The sequence below is a fragment of the Triturus cristatus genome, chromosome 9 (genome assembly GCF_964204655.1).
Source record: "Triturus cristatus chromosome 9, aTriCri1.1, whole genome shotgun sequence".
Classification (NCBI taxonomy): Eukaryota; Metazoa; Chordata; class Amphibia; order Caudata; family Salamandridae; genus Triturus; species Triturus cristatus.
The window spans coordinates 1,155,024,748-1,155,044,687 of NC_140592.1; the positions used below are offsets into that span (position 1 = coordinate 1,155,024,748).

A 19,940-nucleotide genomic window follows, 5' to 3' on the forward strand; every position below is an offset into this window, starting at 1 on the left:
AAAAACCCTGCCTCTACCAGCAAAAGCCACTGGAATGATAGAGAGGAAGGAGTGGACAGACAAGCCCCATAGGCTGCCATTATGTGGCTTGGAACAGGATACTGTGCCTTTAAGAAAACTTTCCAGTTTTCCAGAACTTTCCCCAGTATCCCAGAATGCCCAGCAGGTCCCATTTACTTTCAGTTCTTTTTGAAGGCGTAGCACGCCAGACCTGTAGCATTCTCCATATGAATAAGTATCTCTCCACCGGGGAGGAGGGCGGGCGCTTATGACTATAACAGAGATACCCCTACTACAGAACTGGAGTTACAGAAAAGAAACTACTCCTTCTGTAGTAGGGGATCTCTGTGTATAGTCATTATCTAGTGAATAGAATGGCAAGCCCATCCCCACACAACAAAAGCGGTGGAGAACACATAAGACACAACCACTACTGTGCGAACAAATTTCGCAGCGAAGCCTGCCCAACCTGAGCATCTGCCCTGGCATCCGAGTCCAGACAGTAATGCGCAGCAAAGGTATGGACCGACTTCCAAGTGGCCGCCTTACAGATTTCCGCAATCGGAACATTACGCAGCAAAGCCGTCGTGGCAGCTTTGCCCCTGGTGGAATGAGCCTTAGGTTTACCCCCTAAGGTCTTATTAGCCTTTTGATAACACAACTGTATGCAGGACACAATCCACCGAGAGATGGACTGCTTAGAGGTCGCAAGACCAGTCCTGACTGAGCCATAATTAACAAACAATTGGTCAGACCTACGAATATCCTTGGTCTTATCCAGATAAAATTTCAACACCCTACGGACATCCAGGGAATGGAGAGCCCTTTCCGCTGGTGAAGAGGGATTCTGAAAGAACGTAGGTAAAGTTATGGTCTGATTGACATGAAAGTCAGAGATAACCTTAGGAAGGAACTTAGGGTGAGTACGCATCACAACCTTAGCAGCATGAAACACAGTATAAGGTTCTTGACAACATAATGCCTGAAGTTCACTCACCCTGCGGGCCGATGTAATGGCCACTAGGAACGCCGCCTTCCAGGATAGGTGCTGCAATGAAGCCTTGTGAATAGGTTCAAAAGGCTCTCTCATCAGTCTGGACAGCACCACATTCAAGTCCCAAGAAGGCGAAGGAAGTCTGACAGGAGGGAACACCTTCTTCAAGCCTTCCAAAAAATCCTTGACCACAGGAATCTGAAAGAAGGACGTCTGTGAAGGGCACTTCCTGTAAGCAGTCAAAGCAGCCAGATGAACCTTAATGGAATGGAAATTAAGGCCAGACTGCGCCAGATGCAAAAGGTATGGAAGGATGACATCTTCCTTACATGTTGTCGGATCAAAGTTCTTGGACTTACACCAGATACAGAACCTCTTCCACTTGTAAGCATAGGATGTCCTAGTGGAAGGTCGCTTAGACTCCTTCAGAATGTCCATACAATCGTCTGGCAGATTCAGATGACCGTATTGCACTATTTCAGGAGCCATGCCGCCAAACTCAAAGACGAGAGGTTGGGGTGCACCATCCGCCCCCCGAACTTCGTGAGAAGGTCCGGCCTGCACGGCAACCGCATGTGAGGAAGGAGAGACCGGTGAAGAAGGTCCGTGAACCACCACTGCCTGGGCCACTCCGGGGCGATCAGGATCATCCGCGCCCTGGACTGGGACAGCTTGATGAGCACCGCCGGAATCAGGGGAATGGGTGGAAAAGCGTACAGAAAGCTGTTCGACCAATCGATCCATAGCGCATTCCCCAGCGTCCCCCGCTGGTAGTACCTGGATGCGAAGTCTCGGCATTTGCTGTTTTCGGCGGTGGCGAACAGATCTACGTCTGGAGTCCCCCACCTTGCGAAGACTTCTCCTAGTACTTCGTCGTTTATGACCCATTCGTGGTTTTCCTGAATCAGCCTGCTCAAGGCGTCTGCCTGAGCATTCTGCACCCCTGGCAGATGTGTGGCCGTGATCGTCAATCCTCGGGCCAGCAGCCAGCGCCAGATCGCCTGCGCCTCCTGCGACAGAGTGCGCGATCTCGACCCCCCCTGCTTGTTGAGGTAATACATCGTGGTTGTATTGTCCGTCTGTATCAGCAGCGAGTTGGTCTGGAAGGACGGAAGGAAAGCCTTCAGTGCCAGGAAGACAGCTCTGAGTTCCAGGAAATTGATGTGGTACGTCGATTCCAAAGGAGACCACTTCCCCTGAATCTGCAGGTCCCCGGAATGCGCACCCCAGCCCTGGAGAGAAGCATCCGTCACCACATTCGTCGTGGGAATGTCCTTGTGGAAGGGAACCCCCTTGAGGAGGTTTTCCGCCGAACACCACCACTTCAGAGACTGACGAGCATGTAGAGACAGTCTGATCTTGTCGTCCCAAGAGCCTGTCTTCTGATCCCACTGATCCTCCAAGCACTCCTGCAGTGGTCGCATCTGTAGACGTGCGTGCGGAGTGAGGAAGATACAGGAGGCCATCGATCCTAGCAGAGACGACACCTTCCTCACAGTCGTCGATGGAGCAGTCCTGAGGTCCTGAGCCTTCCGAAGGAGTGATAACCGTCTCTCCTCCGAAGGAGACACGCTTGCTGACCGCGTATCTATGGAGGCCCCCAGGTACTGTATGCACTGTACCGGAGATGGGACCGATTTGGACATGTTGACGTGTAACCCCAGCTTGTTCAAGAGCTCGCACGTCCAACGGAAGTGTTCTTGCGCTTCCTCGAAGGATGACGCCTTGATCAGCCAATCGTCCAGATACGGGTAGACAAACACCTTGTTCCTCCGCAGGTGTGCCGCCACCACCGCCATGCACTTCGAAAAAGTCCTGGGAGCAGACTTTAGCCCGAATGGCAGTACTGTGTATTGATAGTGATTGGCGCCGACTTGGAATCGCAGGAACTTCCTGTGCTTCTGTGCTATGGGCACATGGAAGTACGCATCCTGTAGATCTATGGCACAGAGCCAGTCTCCCCGTTGCAGCTGAGGGTAAATCTGGTGCAACGATAGCATGCGAAACTTTTCTCTGCGAATCCACTTGTTTGCTTGTCGCAAATCCAGAATGGGCCTGAACTCGTTCTTGTCCTTCTTGCGAACGAGGAAGAACCGAGAGTACAGACCTCTTCCCCTTTGAGACAAAGGTACTTCTTCTACCGCCTTTTTTCTCAACAAGATGTCTGCCTCCGCCTGGAGCTCCCTCAGCTGGAAGCGAGAGCTGACCGGCGGAATCGCTGGAGGCGGGCTGATGAACCGAAGACTGTATCCATTGCAAACAATATTCAGCACCCACTTGTCCTGAGTAATTTTTCTCCACTCTGCCGGAAAAAATCGAATGCTTCCCCCCACTGGAGTGGGTAACGGTTGAGGGGGAAGTAACAGCTCAGGGCCGAGACCCGGCCGGGCCCTTGTTTGTGGTAGTAGCCTGCTGGCCACCTCTGCCCCTCTGGCGCTTCTGGAAGGGCTTGCGGAACTGCTGCTGTTGTGGCTGCTGCTGTCCCGAGCCCTGCCCACGCCCTCGGCCCGACGACCCGAACCTCCTCTGGAACGGTCGTTTCTTTTTCTCGGCCTTCTCTAACCCGACGGCCGTCAGGGTTTCCGCTTCAGCCTTCATGCGGGCCATTTCATCGTCCGCATGCTTCCCGAACAGGGTCTCCCCCGAGAAGGGCAAGTTGGCCACTCTCTGCTGCGCCTCCGGCTTAAGGGACGTCAGGCGCAACCAGGAATGCCGCCGCTGGTGGACGCCATGACAGTAGGCGTGGGCGGCCAATAGCGATATATCCGCTGCTGCGCTGATCGTTTGGTTAGAAACCAGCATGCCTTCGCGCACCGTCTCCAAGAAGTCCTCCTTCTTGTCTCGTGGCAGGAGGTCCGCATATTGCTGCAGGGATTCCCACAGGGCCCAGTCGTAACGGCCCAACAACGCCCCTGCACTCGCCGCCTTCATCGTGGTGGCAGCGGTACCACACACCTTCCTGCCCGCAGAGTCCAGCCAGCGGCTTTCCTTGTCCGGTGGCACCGTGGAGGCCGGGGCGGTCGCATGTTGTTTTCTCGCCGCCGTCACGATAACCGAATCCGGTTTCGGGTCCCCTCTCAAGAATGACGGATCCGACTCCGGGGCCCTATATTTCTTCATGAGCCTGGACGGAGCGGCCTTCGCTGTTGCGGGAGTGAGGAACAGTTCCAAAGCTGGTTCCACCAGTCCAGGCACGAGAGGCAGGAGGGGGCGAGACAAGTGTCTTTTATGAAGCGTCTCAAATATCACGGACGTCGTGGGTGTTGGAACCGTCACCGTGATATTCAGCTTCGCAGCCCCTCGTAACAGCACCTCCTGGAACGAGACCAAGTCGTCCACCGGCGACACCCTAGTCCCCGGGGAGTCCGACAGCGTCGGGGAAAGGTCCCTGTCCGAGGAGCGCGACCTGGACCTATACCTTCTGCGGCGTCGTCTAGAGTCTGACGAGGATCGCCCTCGGCTCCGCGATCGTCGCCTCCTGTGAGAGCGGGAGCGCGACCTCTTCGGCTTAGGCCTGTCCGCCGGTCTCGCTGGTCCAGGCGACCGTGGTCGTCGTGGCTTCGGGGTCCCTTGCGGCGGAGTCGGGTACCGTGGAAGGGAAACCGACCTCGGGGGGACCGGCGGCGGCACCGCAGGAGTGCTTGGCAGCAACAGAGGCCGGGGTGGCGGAGACAGAGTCCGCGGCCGCGGAGGAGGCGGTGGAGGAAGTGGAGACGGTGGTGGAGGAGGTGGCGGTGGTGGTGGTGGTGGCGGTGGAGGAGGCGGTGGCAGAGGTGGGAGAGGAGGAGGAGGCGACGGAGACCTCCGAGGCGGGGTATACACCACTGAGTACACCGATCCCGGCGACTCCCTCTTCCTCGACGTCGACGTGTGCCTCGACGTCGACCTGCGCCTCGACGGCAATCTTCTCGGCGTCGATCTCCTCCTCGGCGTCGACTTATGTCTCGACGGCGACCTCCGCCTCGACGGCGACCTCCGCCTCGACGGCGACCTCCGCCTCGACGGCGACCTCCGCCTCGACGGCGACCTCCGCCTCGACGGCGACCTTCGCCTCGACGGCGATCTTCGCTTTCTCGACGTCGATCTCCTTCTCTTCATCGACGGCGAGTTGCGACCCCTCGACGCCGAACGCCGACGCCGGGTCTTCTCTCGACGTCGACCGCTGGACGCAGTCGAAGACGGCGTCGTCGCCGACGACGCCGATGTAGTCGACGGCGGCCTATTCAGGTCCCTCGACGCCGATCGTCGACGCCGTTTCTCCCCAGAGCCCTGGGGAGACGGCGAACAGACGGTGGTCATCCTCCTCGACGTCGCCGTCGACGCCCTCGACGTCGACGGGGAGCGGGAGCGTTTACTGGTCTTCCTGCCCCTGGGGAGCCCCCCAGAGGCCTCAGCATGGGCCAAATCAGCCCCTCCAGACCCACCTGGTGCCTTCAGTCTTCGCTCCTCCAGAGCTTGAAGCCTGCTCTTCATCCTGTCCCTCAGGGTTCTTGCTGAAAACGAGTGGCAGATGGTACAGCTCTCAGGCACGTGGGACTGGGGAAGGCAAGCTATGCACACCTCGTGTGGGTCAGTTTTAGCCTTCTTTCGACCACATTCCGGGCACTTGTCGAACAAGCCAGGCATGTTGACAGTACCAGCTATTAAACACAAGAAAAAGTGACAAAAATTGCCAAAATCTCAATGAAAACCTTGAAAAAGGTAGAGCTCAATGCTCCAGGGTCCTGCTAGCAGGAGCCGGAAAAAAGAACTGAAAGTAAATGGGACCTGCTGGGCATTCTGGGATACTGGGGAAAGTTCTGGAAAACTGGAAAGTTTTCTTAAAGGCACAGTATCCTGTTCCAAGCCACATAATGGCAGCCTATGGGGCTTGTCTGTCCACTCCTTCCTCTCTATCATTCCAGTGGCTTTTGCTGGTAGAGGCAGGGTTTTTTCCTATGGGGAGAAAAACTGGACAGGCAGTGCTGTTTGTGGATTTTGGTGGAATTCTAGTTGAAGTACTGGACAGTGTAGCCTGTGGGTATAGGCTGCATTATCTGTCTTTAAATTAAATTCTCTCTTAAAGGTGTATGCAGGTCTGCATGATTTGTCACCTTTTAGAGATTATTTTGTATTGCTCCGGGGTCCGCGCACATGGGCGGGACTATTCACTAGATTATGACTATACACAGAGATCCCCTACTACAGAAAGGAGCATGTTGTCTGCATAGAATTAGACAATCAAGGGTCGCTGCCTGAAACGCAACACAGCTGACGCATGCAGCTGACGCAGTTTGCAGGCCAGGGGCTCCAAGGCAAGCGTGAATAGCATTGGCGATAGGGGGCAGCCCTGCCGTGTACCTCTACTGATTGGGAAGGCCAAAGACACCCAGCTATTACGCGCACTCTAGCAACGGGATCAGTGTACAGTACCCTAACCCATTGGAGAAAAAACGATTGAAGACCCATTCTGGTTAAAACAATAAACATAGTCCCACTGGAGGGAATTGAATACTTGTGCGGCATCCAGCAGCACTGCCACCGCCTGGAAGTCGGGTTCAAAGTAATGCAAAGTGGCAAAAATCATGCGTAAGTTATGAGTGGTAGACCAAGCAGTAACAAATCCCGACTGGTCAGGGAGAACCAATAAGGGAACCGGCGGCTGCAGCCGGATAGCAATCATCTTTGCTAGGATCTTGGCATCGATATTAATAATAGACAGAGGCCGGTAAGAGTTGCAGCGATTCGAATCCTTATCCGGTTTTAAAAGCATAACCCAGAAGGGCCTCTTTCAAGGACGGGGCGAGATGGCCAGCATCATATGCCTCCGCATAAATGTCTTGAACCCTCGGGGCCAAATCATCAATGTAAGTTTTACAAAGTTCGCAGGGAAGTCCATCTAGCCCGGCGGCCTTGCATGTGAGGGGGGACATAATAGCAAGTTTGACATCCTCTACATCGAATTGTTGTGCGAGATATCCAGCCGAGGGCCACGTCATCCAGGTAGGAGTGCATGTCCGCTTCAGGGACTCGAGACTTGCACTCGTACAGCCTGGAGTAGAACCCAAGGATAGCCTTGCTTATCTCGGGAGTAGTGTAGTGGGCCGCCCCATCTTCATCTACTATCTCAGTGATGTTTCTGGACTCCGTGGAGCTGCGAGTTCCTGTGCCAGCGAGCGGCCAGGCCTACCACCCTCCCCATAATAACGTGCTATGGATCGTCTGGCTTGTGTACCATTTCTTGATCCACACTATCATTGTGTTTCATCACAAGTTTCCGTATCTCAGACAATGTGGCAGACGATGAGTCTCTCGTATGTTCTCTCAAGAGTAGAAATCTCAGCCGCCAATCTATGAATGCGGCGTCGAAGATCACGCAGCACACCAACCTGAGCCCCCATGCATAGTCCCCTGATAGTCACTTTGAACGCCTCCCACAAGACGCCAGCGCTGTCCACTGAGCCAGCAGTCTCACGAAAAAAATTACGAATAGCTTCTCCAATAGTGTGCTTAAAGACAGTCAGTCAAGGAAGTGGGTTGCAACGGCCATGCAAAGGGTGGGGGTGGGGGGGGTGGGGGGGGGGGGTCTCTCACAGGTAGGTATCTGGAGTTCCATAAGTACCAGGGAGTGAACCGACAGTGTAAGAGCCTTATAGTCCATCCCGACTACCCACGTACAAGCAACCTCTGTGGCAAGCCACAGATCCAGACGTGTACATGACCCATGCACATAGGAGACAAACTTACGCTCACGCGCCCCTGGGTGCCTCAAGCGTCATACATCATGCATCCCTCCAGTCTCCAAAAAACCCAGCAGAACCTCTGCAGCAGTCTTGGATCGTACGATTCCCTGTCCCATTCGATCCAGCACTGGATGTAAACACAAATTAAAATCACCTCCCCAAATTATCTCCACTGTAGGAAACCCAGAAATGAGGCGCCAAACATCCACAAAGAAGGCTGGGTCATCCACTTTAGGGCCATACACATTTACCAAGAGAACACGCACACCGTCCAGCAGGCCAAGCACCAATGCCACTCGACCCGGTTCATCTGTGTCAGCACTTATAACAGTAAATGGAACCCATGTTTAACCACAATCATCACACCACGAGAAAAGGTGGAATAAGCGGACGCCACTTTCACACCAGCCCACCTTCCACCCACAGATTTCTCAGAATGTTTAGTGAGATGCATCTCTTGCAGAAAAGCTGTCTGCACATTCATCCTATCCAGATAGGCCAATACAGATCTAATTTTTTGGGGCGTGTTAAGGCCACGGACATTTCATGTTAAGAACTTTACATTACCTCCCATTTAGCGAAAAAATCATGCCAGATGCCCTAGATGGAGAATACCGGAATATGTGGTCACATCCATACAGAAAATGATAAATACATCGACATTGAAGATAACAAGTGCTAGTTAGCTCAGTTGAAAACCCCCATCCCCCCACCCACTTTAGCGTCCCCAACTCAACAAAGTCCTCCCATCCCCACCCAACCCAACCCCCCCCCCAAACAAAGAAAACAAACAATCTCAGGGACGTCAGAGCGCGTCTAGCCTCCTAGCTAGTAGGAGGTGGCTGAGCATGCCTAGTAGCTATGCCTATCACAATATAATACTGAGTACCACAACCCCGGGGAGAAAAAGGGTGTGTAGAGAAAGCGAGACCAAGCATGACATCCTGTGAATAAAAATGGAATTGTTAGAAACAACTTCACAAGATAGAGACTGTCCCTAATGCCACAAGGGAAGGACACATAAAACACAGGCAACCCATCGCTCACTGTTCTTCATTGTCCGACAGCACCTGGGATCCTCGCTGCGCTCTTCAGATGTTTAGCATGTTCCAGAGCAGCTTTAGGGTTGGTAAAACATTTTGAGTCTTCTTCAGGACCAATACGTAGGTGTACAGGGTATAGCATAGCGTAGGGGACTCCTGAATGCAAAAACATTTTCACAGAGCTAAACTCTCTCTTCGCTGCCTGTACCGCCACTGTAAAATCAGGAAAGAACGATAGGGAGTTGCCCTGGTGCACAATGTTACCTTTATCACGGGCCATATGTAAAATGACATCTCCCTCCCTGTAATTCAACAAACGTGCTATGATTGGGCGAGGAGGAGCACCTGGAACCGGGCGCGCAGCCAGAGATCGGAGCGCCCTTTCAATCACAAACATGGGGGATAGCTGGTCAGAACCAAATATTTCCTTAAGTTCTCTACAAAGAGCTCCATTTTGCCAACGTTCATGGATTCCGGAAGACCCGTAATCCGGATGTTGTTGCGCTGGGAGAGGGCCGCCAAATCCTCATTCTTCACCTGGATAATGGATAGGACCTTTTCCATATTCAGTGTTTTCCCGGTAACTTCACCCAGGCCGTTCTCCGTCGCCGACAGGCGCCGTTCAACTTCTCCTATACGAGCATTTTGCTTTTCAAGCTGTGAGGACATGTGGTCCAAGCGGTGGTTCACGGCATCCATCGTTCCCTCAATGGGCTGCAGGGTAGAGGGCCCTGTAGACGGGGCATCAGCCTCAGAGTCCGAGGCAGCCCTCTGCGAAGACTAAAAGGATTTGCGTGCCTCAAAAGTAAGGCGTGGCTGGGTTTAGCCAGTCCTCCCCATATTAGTAGCAGGAATAGTGCACAGGACAGTGTCTCCCCATACAGATAAGGAGATCCGCGCAGACAAAGGGTGCGCAGGCTGCCGGTAAGGGAGCTCTCCAAGCCACAGGTCAGCAGACTAATGCACTTTAACTATGAGGTTGTGCCTCAACTACACAGGATTGCGGCAGCACCAGATGCGGGGGCCCCACAGGCAGGAGGTGGGTCAAGACTAAAGACAGTAGCATTCATATCAGGGGCTAAGGACGCTGGGAATGTAAAACGCTGTGAGAGGAAATCGCCAACCAAATCCACAGGTTAAGGAGGAGTGGATGCTCAAAGCAAGATTAATCGCCAGTTCCAGCCTGTGCACGGTAGGCCCACCAACACCATCCGTCTCGCTTTATGATCAGGGCGTCTGCAGCAACTCAAAGCAATGTCTCTCGCACACCCTCAACGCCGACCACAGTGCGTCAGGCAGCTTCACCAGCTACAGTGTGCCGTGACTTCAGCCAGCTCCCCTCTTGCCTCAGCAAACAGCCCTTCTATGCACACCAGCACCCAACCGCAGCTCGCGGCCCAGACCCCCACCCACGCCGCCTCCAGACACACCGGCCAAAGGTCAGGCCGCCCCCCACTCACCGCTGGAGTTCACCCAGTCTCCTCGCACAGCCCCGATCGGGTGCAGCAGGATCCGCGGGCTGCAAATCTTCAGAGGCGCCGCTCAGTTGTCTCCGTCCGCAGCAGAGGCACAGTCCGAGTCGCAGGGCAATGTCACGAAGGCCGGATCTGCAGCGGCACCAGGCGTGCACCGCTACACCAGGGCCCAGGTTCAGAGGCAGCGAGTTTATCCGAGCCGGGCCCAGGGAGTTTTAGCGGAGCCACAACACGCCAACCTCAGGGCCGCGTGGGAGCCGCCATTTCATGGAGCGGCCTCCGGGTCCAGACACCACTCGGCGGCAGTCTCAGCAGCGGAGCTTGGCTACGAAAATAGCTCCCACTCGTGCAGGATCTCCCAGAGGTAAGGGGCACTTGGCGATTCGCACAATAGTAGTATGCAATAGGTGGATTTCGGCTCAGCCAGGCAGAGCCTCTCTAGAGAGCGGCCATCTCGCCTTGCGCTCAAGCCATGCCCCCAATAGGGAATGAGTGACATTTAAATGCTTCCTTGTACAGAAAACCGCAATTCCTTTCCATCTTACCTGTTGCTCTTCTGAGGGTTCAAATTCATTGGAAATCGCTGTCTTGACATTCACCTTCGGATGCCTATCTTTCTCTTCTACCTTTCGTCCTCTACGACGCTTTGTGACATGGGCCACCGTGACATGCTCCTTTTCTTGGCTGCTGTTCAACTCGTCCTCATCCGTAAGCGTGATAGAAGACTGGCTGCTTTCAGCATCCTAAGGAAACAAGAATGCACAGCAATGCATGACAACCACTGGGACACTCATTTAGCGTTCAAGAGTTTCCATGAGCTGGTATCTTTGAAGAGCTCAATAAAGGATTTTTTACATGAATATCACTAGGTGTTCTCTTACTGAAACACTCGTCCTAAAGTAAAACAATATCCTCTTGAAAGGGATGCTAAGCAAACGTTTTGATAGATGTGGAAAACCAGGAAAAAAAATCTTTACGATTTCGGTACCCTTTGTTCTGATTTCTATCTTCTATAGCTCATCGGCTGTTCTATAGCAATGCAGCAATGGACGGCAGTGTTTGAAGAAATACCCATGATAGTAATTTGACAAGAATTCTAAAATTGACAGGATGTTTTGCAGGTGCCAATTTCTAGTAGATCATGTGGTGCAGGCTGTCTCGACCATTGGCAAAAGAGGGACAGCTAAAGTGACTGTACATTTTAATAATATGTTAGTATGGGGGTTATCATATACACTTGCTCTCAAGTACGACACAAGGTAAATTAATAAACTAACCCGGTCAGCGGAGAAGGGAAAGAAACCTGCTCTTTATTAAGTTGACCATAGAGCAGAAACCAAGCCCAGAGAGACTGGCACAGAGGCTTGCAGAATATTACTGGACAAGGAAAATATACATTCTGGGAGGTTGTGTACGCACAGGTTCAATGCAGTTAATCAAAATGTGAAGCAGAGAATGGACTGAATGCAGAGGTCAATATACTGCACCAGGAAGTTAGTGATGCGAACTATACTTTTGGTCTTTTACATCCTTAGAATAACTTGCAATGCCATCTACAGTGTGCGTGTTGAGAAGTGAGTAGTTCTGAAAAAAGAAAAATACAAGCATTGGCAAAGGAAAAGTGCTTCTGCATTTATCGGCGAGTTTACAAAAGTAGCTGCATGGATGGGTGAATTCAAGAATATGTGGGTGATTACAAAGAGAAATAGCTTGAATGGATGAACTTGCGAGTAGGTGCATAAATGAACAGGTGAACGAATGCATGCATGGAGGATCAATACCCATGCTCAATACAAGTGAGTAGCAAAAATATGTTAGCTATTTTGATTATTCTTGTAAGCATAATGGCGGCGTTCGAAAGTGAACGATTAAAGGTGAGAGAGGAGACAAAAAAATAGACTCAAATTAGACCAATAGCTGAAAGAGCCGGACATAGGTGAGACAGGTATGGAGACAGACACAAGCAGAGATAAGGAAACGGAGACAAATAGATAAAGACAGTCAATGAGTGAGAGGCAGACCCAGATAGAGAGATGAAGGCAGCGAGAGTCAGAGTGACACAGGGTTGGAGACAGAGCAACACACCGTACGAGACGGAGTTAGAGAAACATAGAAGCTGATCACATGTGGAATCGAAACATCCAACAGGTAACAGAGAAAGCCGAAGTCAGGCACACTGTAAAAATATTTTAATTAGAAAGCATCGATAAACGTATTTGAAAGAAATAAGGAGCAGTGCTTCCATTAACTGCTTTGCCAAAACGTTTGAATACTGTTTAAAAACAAATAGCACGTTTCCCAAAAACAGCAAATAACCTCACAGTCAAACACCACGTCGTCAGCAGGCGATAACATAACTCGTCCACAGCCAGACTGCGGTCATTCAACACTACAGCCATTACATAATCTACTCGCCAGTTAAGGTAAAGAAACACAAACGATACTGCCAAGAAAGTAAATGTCTAGCGAAGGATGACCAATCTATAGCTCTGGTGTCTGTCGAACCAAACAAAAAATAGCAAAAGAAGGCTGCCCCCAAAACCCAGTTAATCTATGTAGGATTAGGTTTAGTTTTTTGTTTTTTTAATAAAACGTGAGGCTGACACACTGCTAGAGCTTTCTCTGGGCCAGACCTAAAAAGCACCAAGATGCCAAGCAATAAATATTGTGCTTTACAAACAATCTGACAGACATAAACAATGGACACTATACTTGAACAAGATTTCAAGGGACAACATCTATCATCCAGGAGTTCGGAGCACTGGCATAATAGGACATCGGCAGATCTCAGACTTGCCACAAGGACCCGAGTTATAATTTAGTAGGATTATGGACATCACAGAAAGCCCTATATTGATGGAGAGACAAATTCTACTTACTCATTTCTCGTTCAGGCTACAAAGCAGTGAACAGTCACTTACAGTAAACCCTGTACAGCGCTATTCTGTCTTTCGACTAGGTATGTGCTTAACAGATCGCGCATACATACTACAATCAAACATTTGCAAAGCGCGCTACTCACCCGTGAGGGTCTCAAGGCGCTGGAGGGGGTGGGGGCAATAGAATAAGGGCTACTATTACCACAGTCTACAATACGGGGGATTTTGGGTCATAAAAAGGAGATTCAAGGATTCATTAAACGCCGGAAAATACTTAAGTTCTGAGGGAGTAACAGGAATTTGACAACTATAGGTCAGGGAACCACAAAACAGCAAAGGGCAATTAATGGAATAACTACTTTTAAAGGAAATAACGGTTCAGTATCTCAAATAAGAGTGGACTTCCCAAGACAGAAGATTTAGGACCCTCTCCCACTTGTTGTCTACAAAGTTGGTTCAATTATTTTCTTGGCTACGTGGTAATGACACCCACAGCCAACCCCAACATCTCTCACACACACACACACCCAACCCCCACATCTCTCACACACACACCCACCCACCCCAACCCCCACATCTCACACCCACCAAACTCCCACATCTCACACACACCCACCAAACCCCCACATCTCACACACACCCACCAAACCCCCACATCTCACACACACCCACATCTCACACACACACAGCCACCCCCCACATCTCTCACACACACCCACAGCCAACCCCCACATCTCTCACTCACACACCCCCACATCACTCTCTCTCACACACACCCACACCCACCCACAGCCAACCCCCACAACACTCTCTCTCTCACACACACCAACCCACCGCCAACCCCCACCTCGCTCTCTCTCTCTCACTCACACACACACACACACAAACACTTAACAGCTGGGCGTTGACACTTCAGTCTTGGGAAAACTAGATACCATTTCAACCACATCTGTATTTAAGAGAGTAATCATCAGAGCATGCAATACCACAAAAAGGGTCTTCTGTATTATACAACTCTTCTGTATACATTTAATGCAAATGAATCAATAGAATGTCATGTCCCAAGTGGTTTAATTAAAACCTCAGACTGACCACATATTTTGGACCTGTCCTCATCAGGGGGCATGGTGACATTTCATTTTTGCATTTATAGGGTTCATACCCCATTGAGCACAAATTAAAATCTGCTCTTTTAGGAGTACCTTTTGGACAAGGTAAGGTCCCTCGGGTGGGCACAGCTCCCTTTTGTGGCTGGGATGATAGGTCAGTCGCCAGTTATGGCTTAATTTGGCTCATCACTATAGGATGACTCTTTTGGACCATGTACACTGAAAGCTGCATTTCCTGCTCACTTTTTTTTTTTTTTTTTTTTTAAACCTTTATTTGTGCATATGAAAAGAACAAATACGGGCCTACAACCGTCAGGCCGGCCACGGTACGGTTAAGCACTGGTACAAACATTACATCCCCTGCGCATCCACGGTCAAGATTAGCAACGAGGTGGACCAGCGTTTCGATACCTTGGCGCAAAAAATTGACTCAGTCCTGGTGGATGTGGGCCTTGTGAGGGCAGACTTGTCAAAAACGAACGACCGAGTTGACTCCCTGGCCCACACCACAACGAGCCTCACTACGGACGTGGTGGCCCTCCAGAAGGAGGTGCGCCGGCTTGGCCAGGCGAGCGCCCTGATGGACCGGCGACTGGAGGATTCCGAGGGTCGGGCCCGGAGGAACAATGTTCGCATTATTGGTGTGCCGGAGGGCCGAGAGGCGGAGGCGGCAGATCTCTTCGTGGAAGAACTGATCCTGACCCATCTCCAGCCCCGGGGGCTGAGTAAGCTTTTTGCGGTGGAGCGTGCCCACCGGGTCCCTGGGGGCCGCCCTAAGACCGGTGCCCCGCCGCGGCCTATTATTGCCCGGATTTTTAATTTCCGGGACAGAGACGCCATCCTCCAGACCTCCAGGCAACAGGGACCGGTCAGGCTGGACAACATGGATGTACACTTCTACCCAGACTTTAATCCGGCGGTCCAGAAGCAGCGACAGAGCTTTCTTGGTATTAAACGTCGCCTAAGGGACCTAAACCTCAAGTACTCAATGCTCTTTCCGGCTAAGCTGAGGGTGGAGGTGGATGGCCGTACGCACTTCTTCGACCGGCCCGAGGTGGCTGGGGACTGGTTAGATACTTTGCCTGGAGATCGGGGTGGGGGGGGCGCGGCTGGCGGGGAGGGCCCGCCGGATCAGAATTGAGGGGTGACTGTATAGGCCTTGCTCTGGATATTGTTCCTTTACCATATATTGCTTTCGTATGTTCCCCTCCCATGGAGGTCGGGTGGGGTCTGCTGGGGGCTTCCCTCCTCCTCGGGGGGACTAGTTAGTACTTAGCTATGGGGCGACAGGCACACTGCACTTTGGGGGGGCTGTCTGGGCTCATGCAGGGGTGCAGGGAGGGGGGAGTTCTGTTGGGACCGGGGGGTGGGGGGGGTGTGTTGTTTGTTCGCACCGCAAGGCAAACCCGCAACTGTTTTGTTGTTTTTAAGATGCTCGGTGGGGGGCGACCGATTGTTTTGACTTATGATGGGGGGTAGGGATTTGATTGTGTTGTCATGGAATGTTAACGGCCTGGGGGATAGGATTAAGCGTGGTGTGGTCCTGCAGTATTTAAAACGTATTTCTCCAGATGTTGTCTTCCTGCAGGAGACACACCTTATAGGTAACACCTTTCATGCAATGAATCGGCGGGGATATCGTTTGGCGGCCCACTCCGGCTTCACTTCGGGCTCGCGGGGGGTGGGTATTATGGTCAAGAACTCGCTCCCGTTGGAGATTGACGAGGTGCGCCATGATGAGAGGGGACGTTACACTGTTCTAGTGGGACGAATGGAGGGTAGAGTGTTTATCTTTATATCAGTGTACGTCCCGCCTGGGTTACAAGCCACTACATTTGCGGACCTGGGGCGCCTCCTTCTGGACCTTCCGGGTGGCCTGTTGGTGGTTGGAGGGGACTTTAACGCGGTTGCCTCTGGGTCTATGGATCGCCATCCCCCTAGGGACCTCCCCCGGGCACAGGCGTGGCTGCCCGGCCTTTTAGACACGCTGGGCCTGGTGGATTGCTGGCGCTTAAAGCATCCCGTATTGCAACAGTACACCTTCCACTCGGGGGCCCATGGTAGCCTCTCGCGGCTTGATTACATCCTTGTCCCGGCGGCCCAGGCAGGGAGGGTGGGGGAGGTGCGCCATTTGGCACGGGGTATCTCAGACCACTCCCCATTGTTGTTGCATTTCGATGTCTTCCCGAGGGGGGATGGCAGAGTGGCCCCGATCAATGCATGGTATTTGCGCGACCCCACCATTCGTGCCGACTTGATCAACTCCTCACAGCGCTATTTCGATGAGAATGTGGGGTCGGTCCCGTCTGCCATCTCCCTGTGGGAGGCTTTCAAGGTGGTTCTTAGAGGGGAGGCCCTCTCCTTTATTTCCAATGCCCGGCGGCGCGAGCGGGAGGAGGTGACCCGGGTTGAGGCCGAGATTGCAGAACTGGAGGGTGACCTGGGGAGCGGGGTAACAGACGCCAAGTTGCATGTTTTGCACTTAAAGCAGGCGGCCTATCGGGCCCTCGTCACGGAGGCGGCCAGGGGCCTCAGTAGAGAGCAGCAGGGGCGATTGTATGATGTGGGTGACAAGGCTGGCAAATTGATTGCGTGGTTGGACAAGAGGGAAAGAGCGAGCCGCGTGGTGCCTTTGATTGAGAGCGTGGATGGTGTGTGCGTCACTGAGCCGGAAGCCATTGTCTCCTGCTTCGCGGATTATTTCCGCGAAGTCTACTCCCCGGTTTCTCCCTGCTCGGAGGAAGATTCCCATGCCTTGCTTCGGGACATCGCACTGCCCTCCCTTACGGTGGAGGACAGGGATTCGCTGGATGCCCCGCCCACCTCGGACGAAATTGCCTCGGCTGTTCGCTCGGTTGCATCCGGCAAGGCCATGGGCCCCAATGGTATTCCCATTGAGCTATACAAGCTGCGCCCGGATGTGTTGGCGCCCCACCTGCGCGCGATGTTCCTTGCGGCCCACTCGCAGGGCTCCCTCCCGCCGGACCAGCGTCTGGCTACAATTGTGGTGATCCATAAGGAGGGGAAGCCCCGTGAGCGGGTCACATCCTATAGGCCGATTTCGCTTCTGAACGCGGAGCCCAAAATCCTCGCCAAGGTGTTGGCCAACCGGTTGGTTGGCGTGGTGGGCGATTTGGTCCACCAAGACCAATCGGGCTTTATACCACACCGCAACACGGCGCTTAATCTGCGGCGCTTACACGGGGTGCTCGCGCGTGTCCCATTTGTGCGGGAGCCGGCCATCTTGGCGTCCTTGGACGCCACCATGGCGTTTGATACGCTCGAATGGCCATATATTTGGGCGATGCTGGCGAAGTTTGGGTTCGGCCCGGGTTTCGTCAGCTGGGTCAAATTGCTATATTCGGGCCCGTTGGCGCAGGTGGTGGTGAATGGGCGAGTATCTGCCCCATTCGCGCTGGGGCGGGGCACGCGACAGGGTTGTCCCCTGTCGCCTCTCCTGTTCGCCCTGGCCATGGAGCCCCTGGCGGAGTGGTTGCGGTGGCACCCTTCTATCCGTGGTCTCCGCTGGACCCCCGAGCATGAGGACCGCGTGTCCCTCTATGCTGACGATATCCTTTTGTATCTCGCCTCCCCGCGCAAGTCACTGATCGTCCTGGTTGATGTTTTGCGCTCCTTTGGTCGCAACTCAGGCCTGGTCATCAACTGGGCGAAATCCTGTGTCTATGTGCTCTCCGGGGAGGCCCCGGTCTTGCCACGGGACTGTCCGATCCAGATTGCCTCCCAGGGTTTCCGGTACCTGGGTATATATATCACTCTTGACCCGGAGGCCCGCTATGAGCGGAACTTGCTGCCCCCCCTCCAGCGTCTGAGGGAGGACGTGGTGCGCTGGCGGCGTCTGCCGCTCTCGCCGCTCGGCCGAGCGGCCTTATTTAAAATGATGTCCCTGCCGCGCTTCCTCTACGCCCTCCAGAATACCATGGACCTGGTCCCGGCACGCTACTTTCGCGAGGTGGAGGGCCTCCAGCGGCGCCTGTTCTGGGACGGGAGGCCGCGTATTGCTCTGGCTAAATTGACGCTCCCGTGGTACGATGGAGGGGTCGCCCTCCCGGACATCAAACGGTATTACTGGGCCTCCCAACTAGCTGCAATTAATCATGGCCTTTACGGGCCCGCCTTGAACCCGGCATTTGAGATGGACAGGACGCTTCTGCCCGGTGGCGATTATAATCGAGCGCTCTACTCTGGCGCGCCCGACTCCCGTTTGACGGGACCGACGCGTGTCATGGTGCGTGTCTGGCACGCGGCTAATGCAGCTATGGGGTGGAAGGACCGTTTGACCCGAGCGTCTCCGCTGTATGCATCTGAGAGGTTGGGCTCCCTGTGGACGTCGAAGGGCTTCGAGAAGTGGGACACGATCGGAATCAGCACGGTGGGAGATCTCTGGACGAGGGGGGGATTCAAAACTTTTGAGACGCTGCAGGCGGAGTTTCAGCTGCAGGGCAGTGAGTACTTTCGGTACCTACAGGTCCGCCATGCGCTGGGCTCCGTCTTCCCGGATGTTGCATCCATTCCGGAGTCTTCCCCCCTGGAGGACAGAGTGCTAGATGGCCATGTCCCGGACAGCACGATCTCCCTCATATACAAAAAATTGATTAACGATAGATCGTGTCTGCTGACTAGTCTCCGCGAGGCTTGGGTTGCCGACGGGCTGGAGCTGGACGACGAGGATTGGATCTCCGCGGTGGCCTCTCCGAAAGAGGTGGCCATCCCGGCTCGCCTTCGTTTCGTCCAGCTCAAGATCCTTCACCGGGTCTACGTGACGGGGCCAAGGCTTTTACGTATGGGTTTTGCCGGTGATGGAATGTGTAAGCGTGGCTGTGGTGCGTTGGCGACTTTCATGCATATACTGTGGGAGTGCCCGAAGGTGGAGCGATTCTGGCGTGGTGTGCATGAGGTTCTACGAATGGTTACGCGTGTCGCGCTGCTGCCTGAAGCGAGGAGATGCTTGCTGAATGTCTGGGAACCAAATGACTACTCGGTCCCGCAGGCGCGGTGGGTGACTTTGGGATACATGATAGCCAAGCGTGATATTGCCCAATTGTGGGGATCCCAGAGGCCCCCTGCGGTGTCGGCCTGGAAAGAGCATATGGATTGGTGTATGTTTCGTGAAAAGGTGGTGTATGTGGCGAGGGGTAAGCCTGGGGCGTGGATGAAACTCTGGGGCCCCTGGAACGCCTACCGCGGGGGTATTTGTGAGCCGCCGCTGCTACCGGCGGCCTCGCCGGCTCCGTCTCCCTAGATGGCGCCCCTCCCTTGGCCGCGGGCGTGCGGTCCCCCAGTCCCTGGTCTACTCCCGTCCCCCTCTTCAGAATTTTGCTGCTGGTTTGGATCCCCCACTTATGGAGCACGTGTTGTCACTTTGGATCGAGGGTTGCCTTGCGGTTGTGGTTTGTTTACGTTGTTTTGCTTTAAGAAAATGGAACCGTACTGTGGGCATGGAGCTGTGAGGCCTGCACCATTGATCACTCCTGTCTTCCTACTGTGCACCGCTGAGAAAGTTTTTTGCTGTATGTATGTAATATGCTTTTGATGCTCTAGCGGCCGGCCGTGTGGTTGTAGGCCCATACCTGTAACTTCTATAAACTGCAATAAACGGTTTAAAAAAAAAAAAAAAAAAAAAAAAAAAAAAAAAAGATTAGCAACGAGTCATGAGGTATATACTGGAGAGATCCTTGACACCAGGGGAAGGAGAAGTGA

General features: G+C 53.2%; 1 protein-coding gene across 2 annotated transcripts in view; it reads right to left on the reverse strand.

Moving 5' to 3' along the window:
• Positions 1-19,940, reverse strand: part of NUSAP1 (nucleolar and spindle associated protein 1) — a 406,214-nt gene that overhangs the window by 351,317 nt on the left and 34,957 nt on the right. The window contains exon 3 of one of the 2 annotated variants that reach the window (XM_085627118.1): positions 10,780-10,977. The exons of the other annotated variant lie outside the window; for it this stretch is intronic. Coding sequence (XP_085483244.1) covers positions 10,780-10,977 — 198 coding nt within the window. The remainder of the gene's footprint in view (positions 1-10,779; positions 10,978-19,940) is intronic. 2 annotated transcript variants of the gene reach the window in all.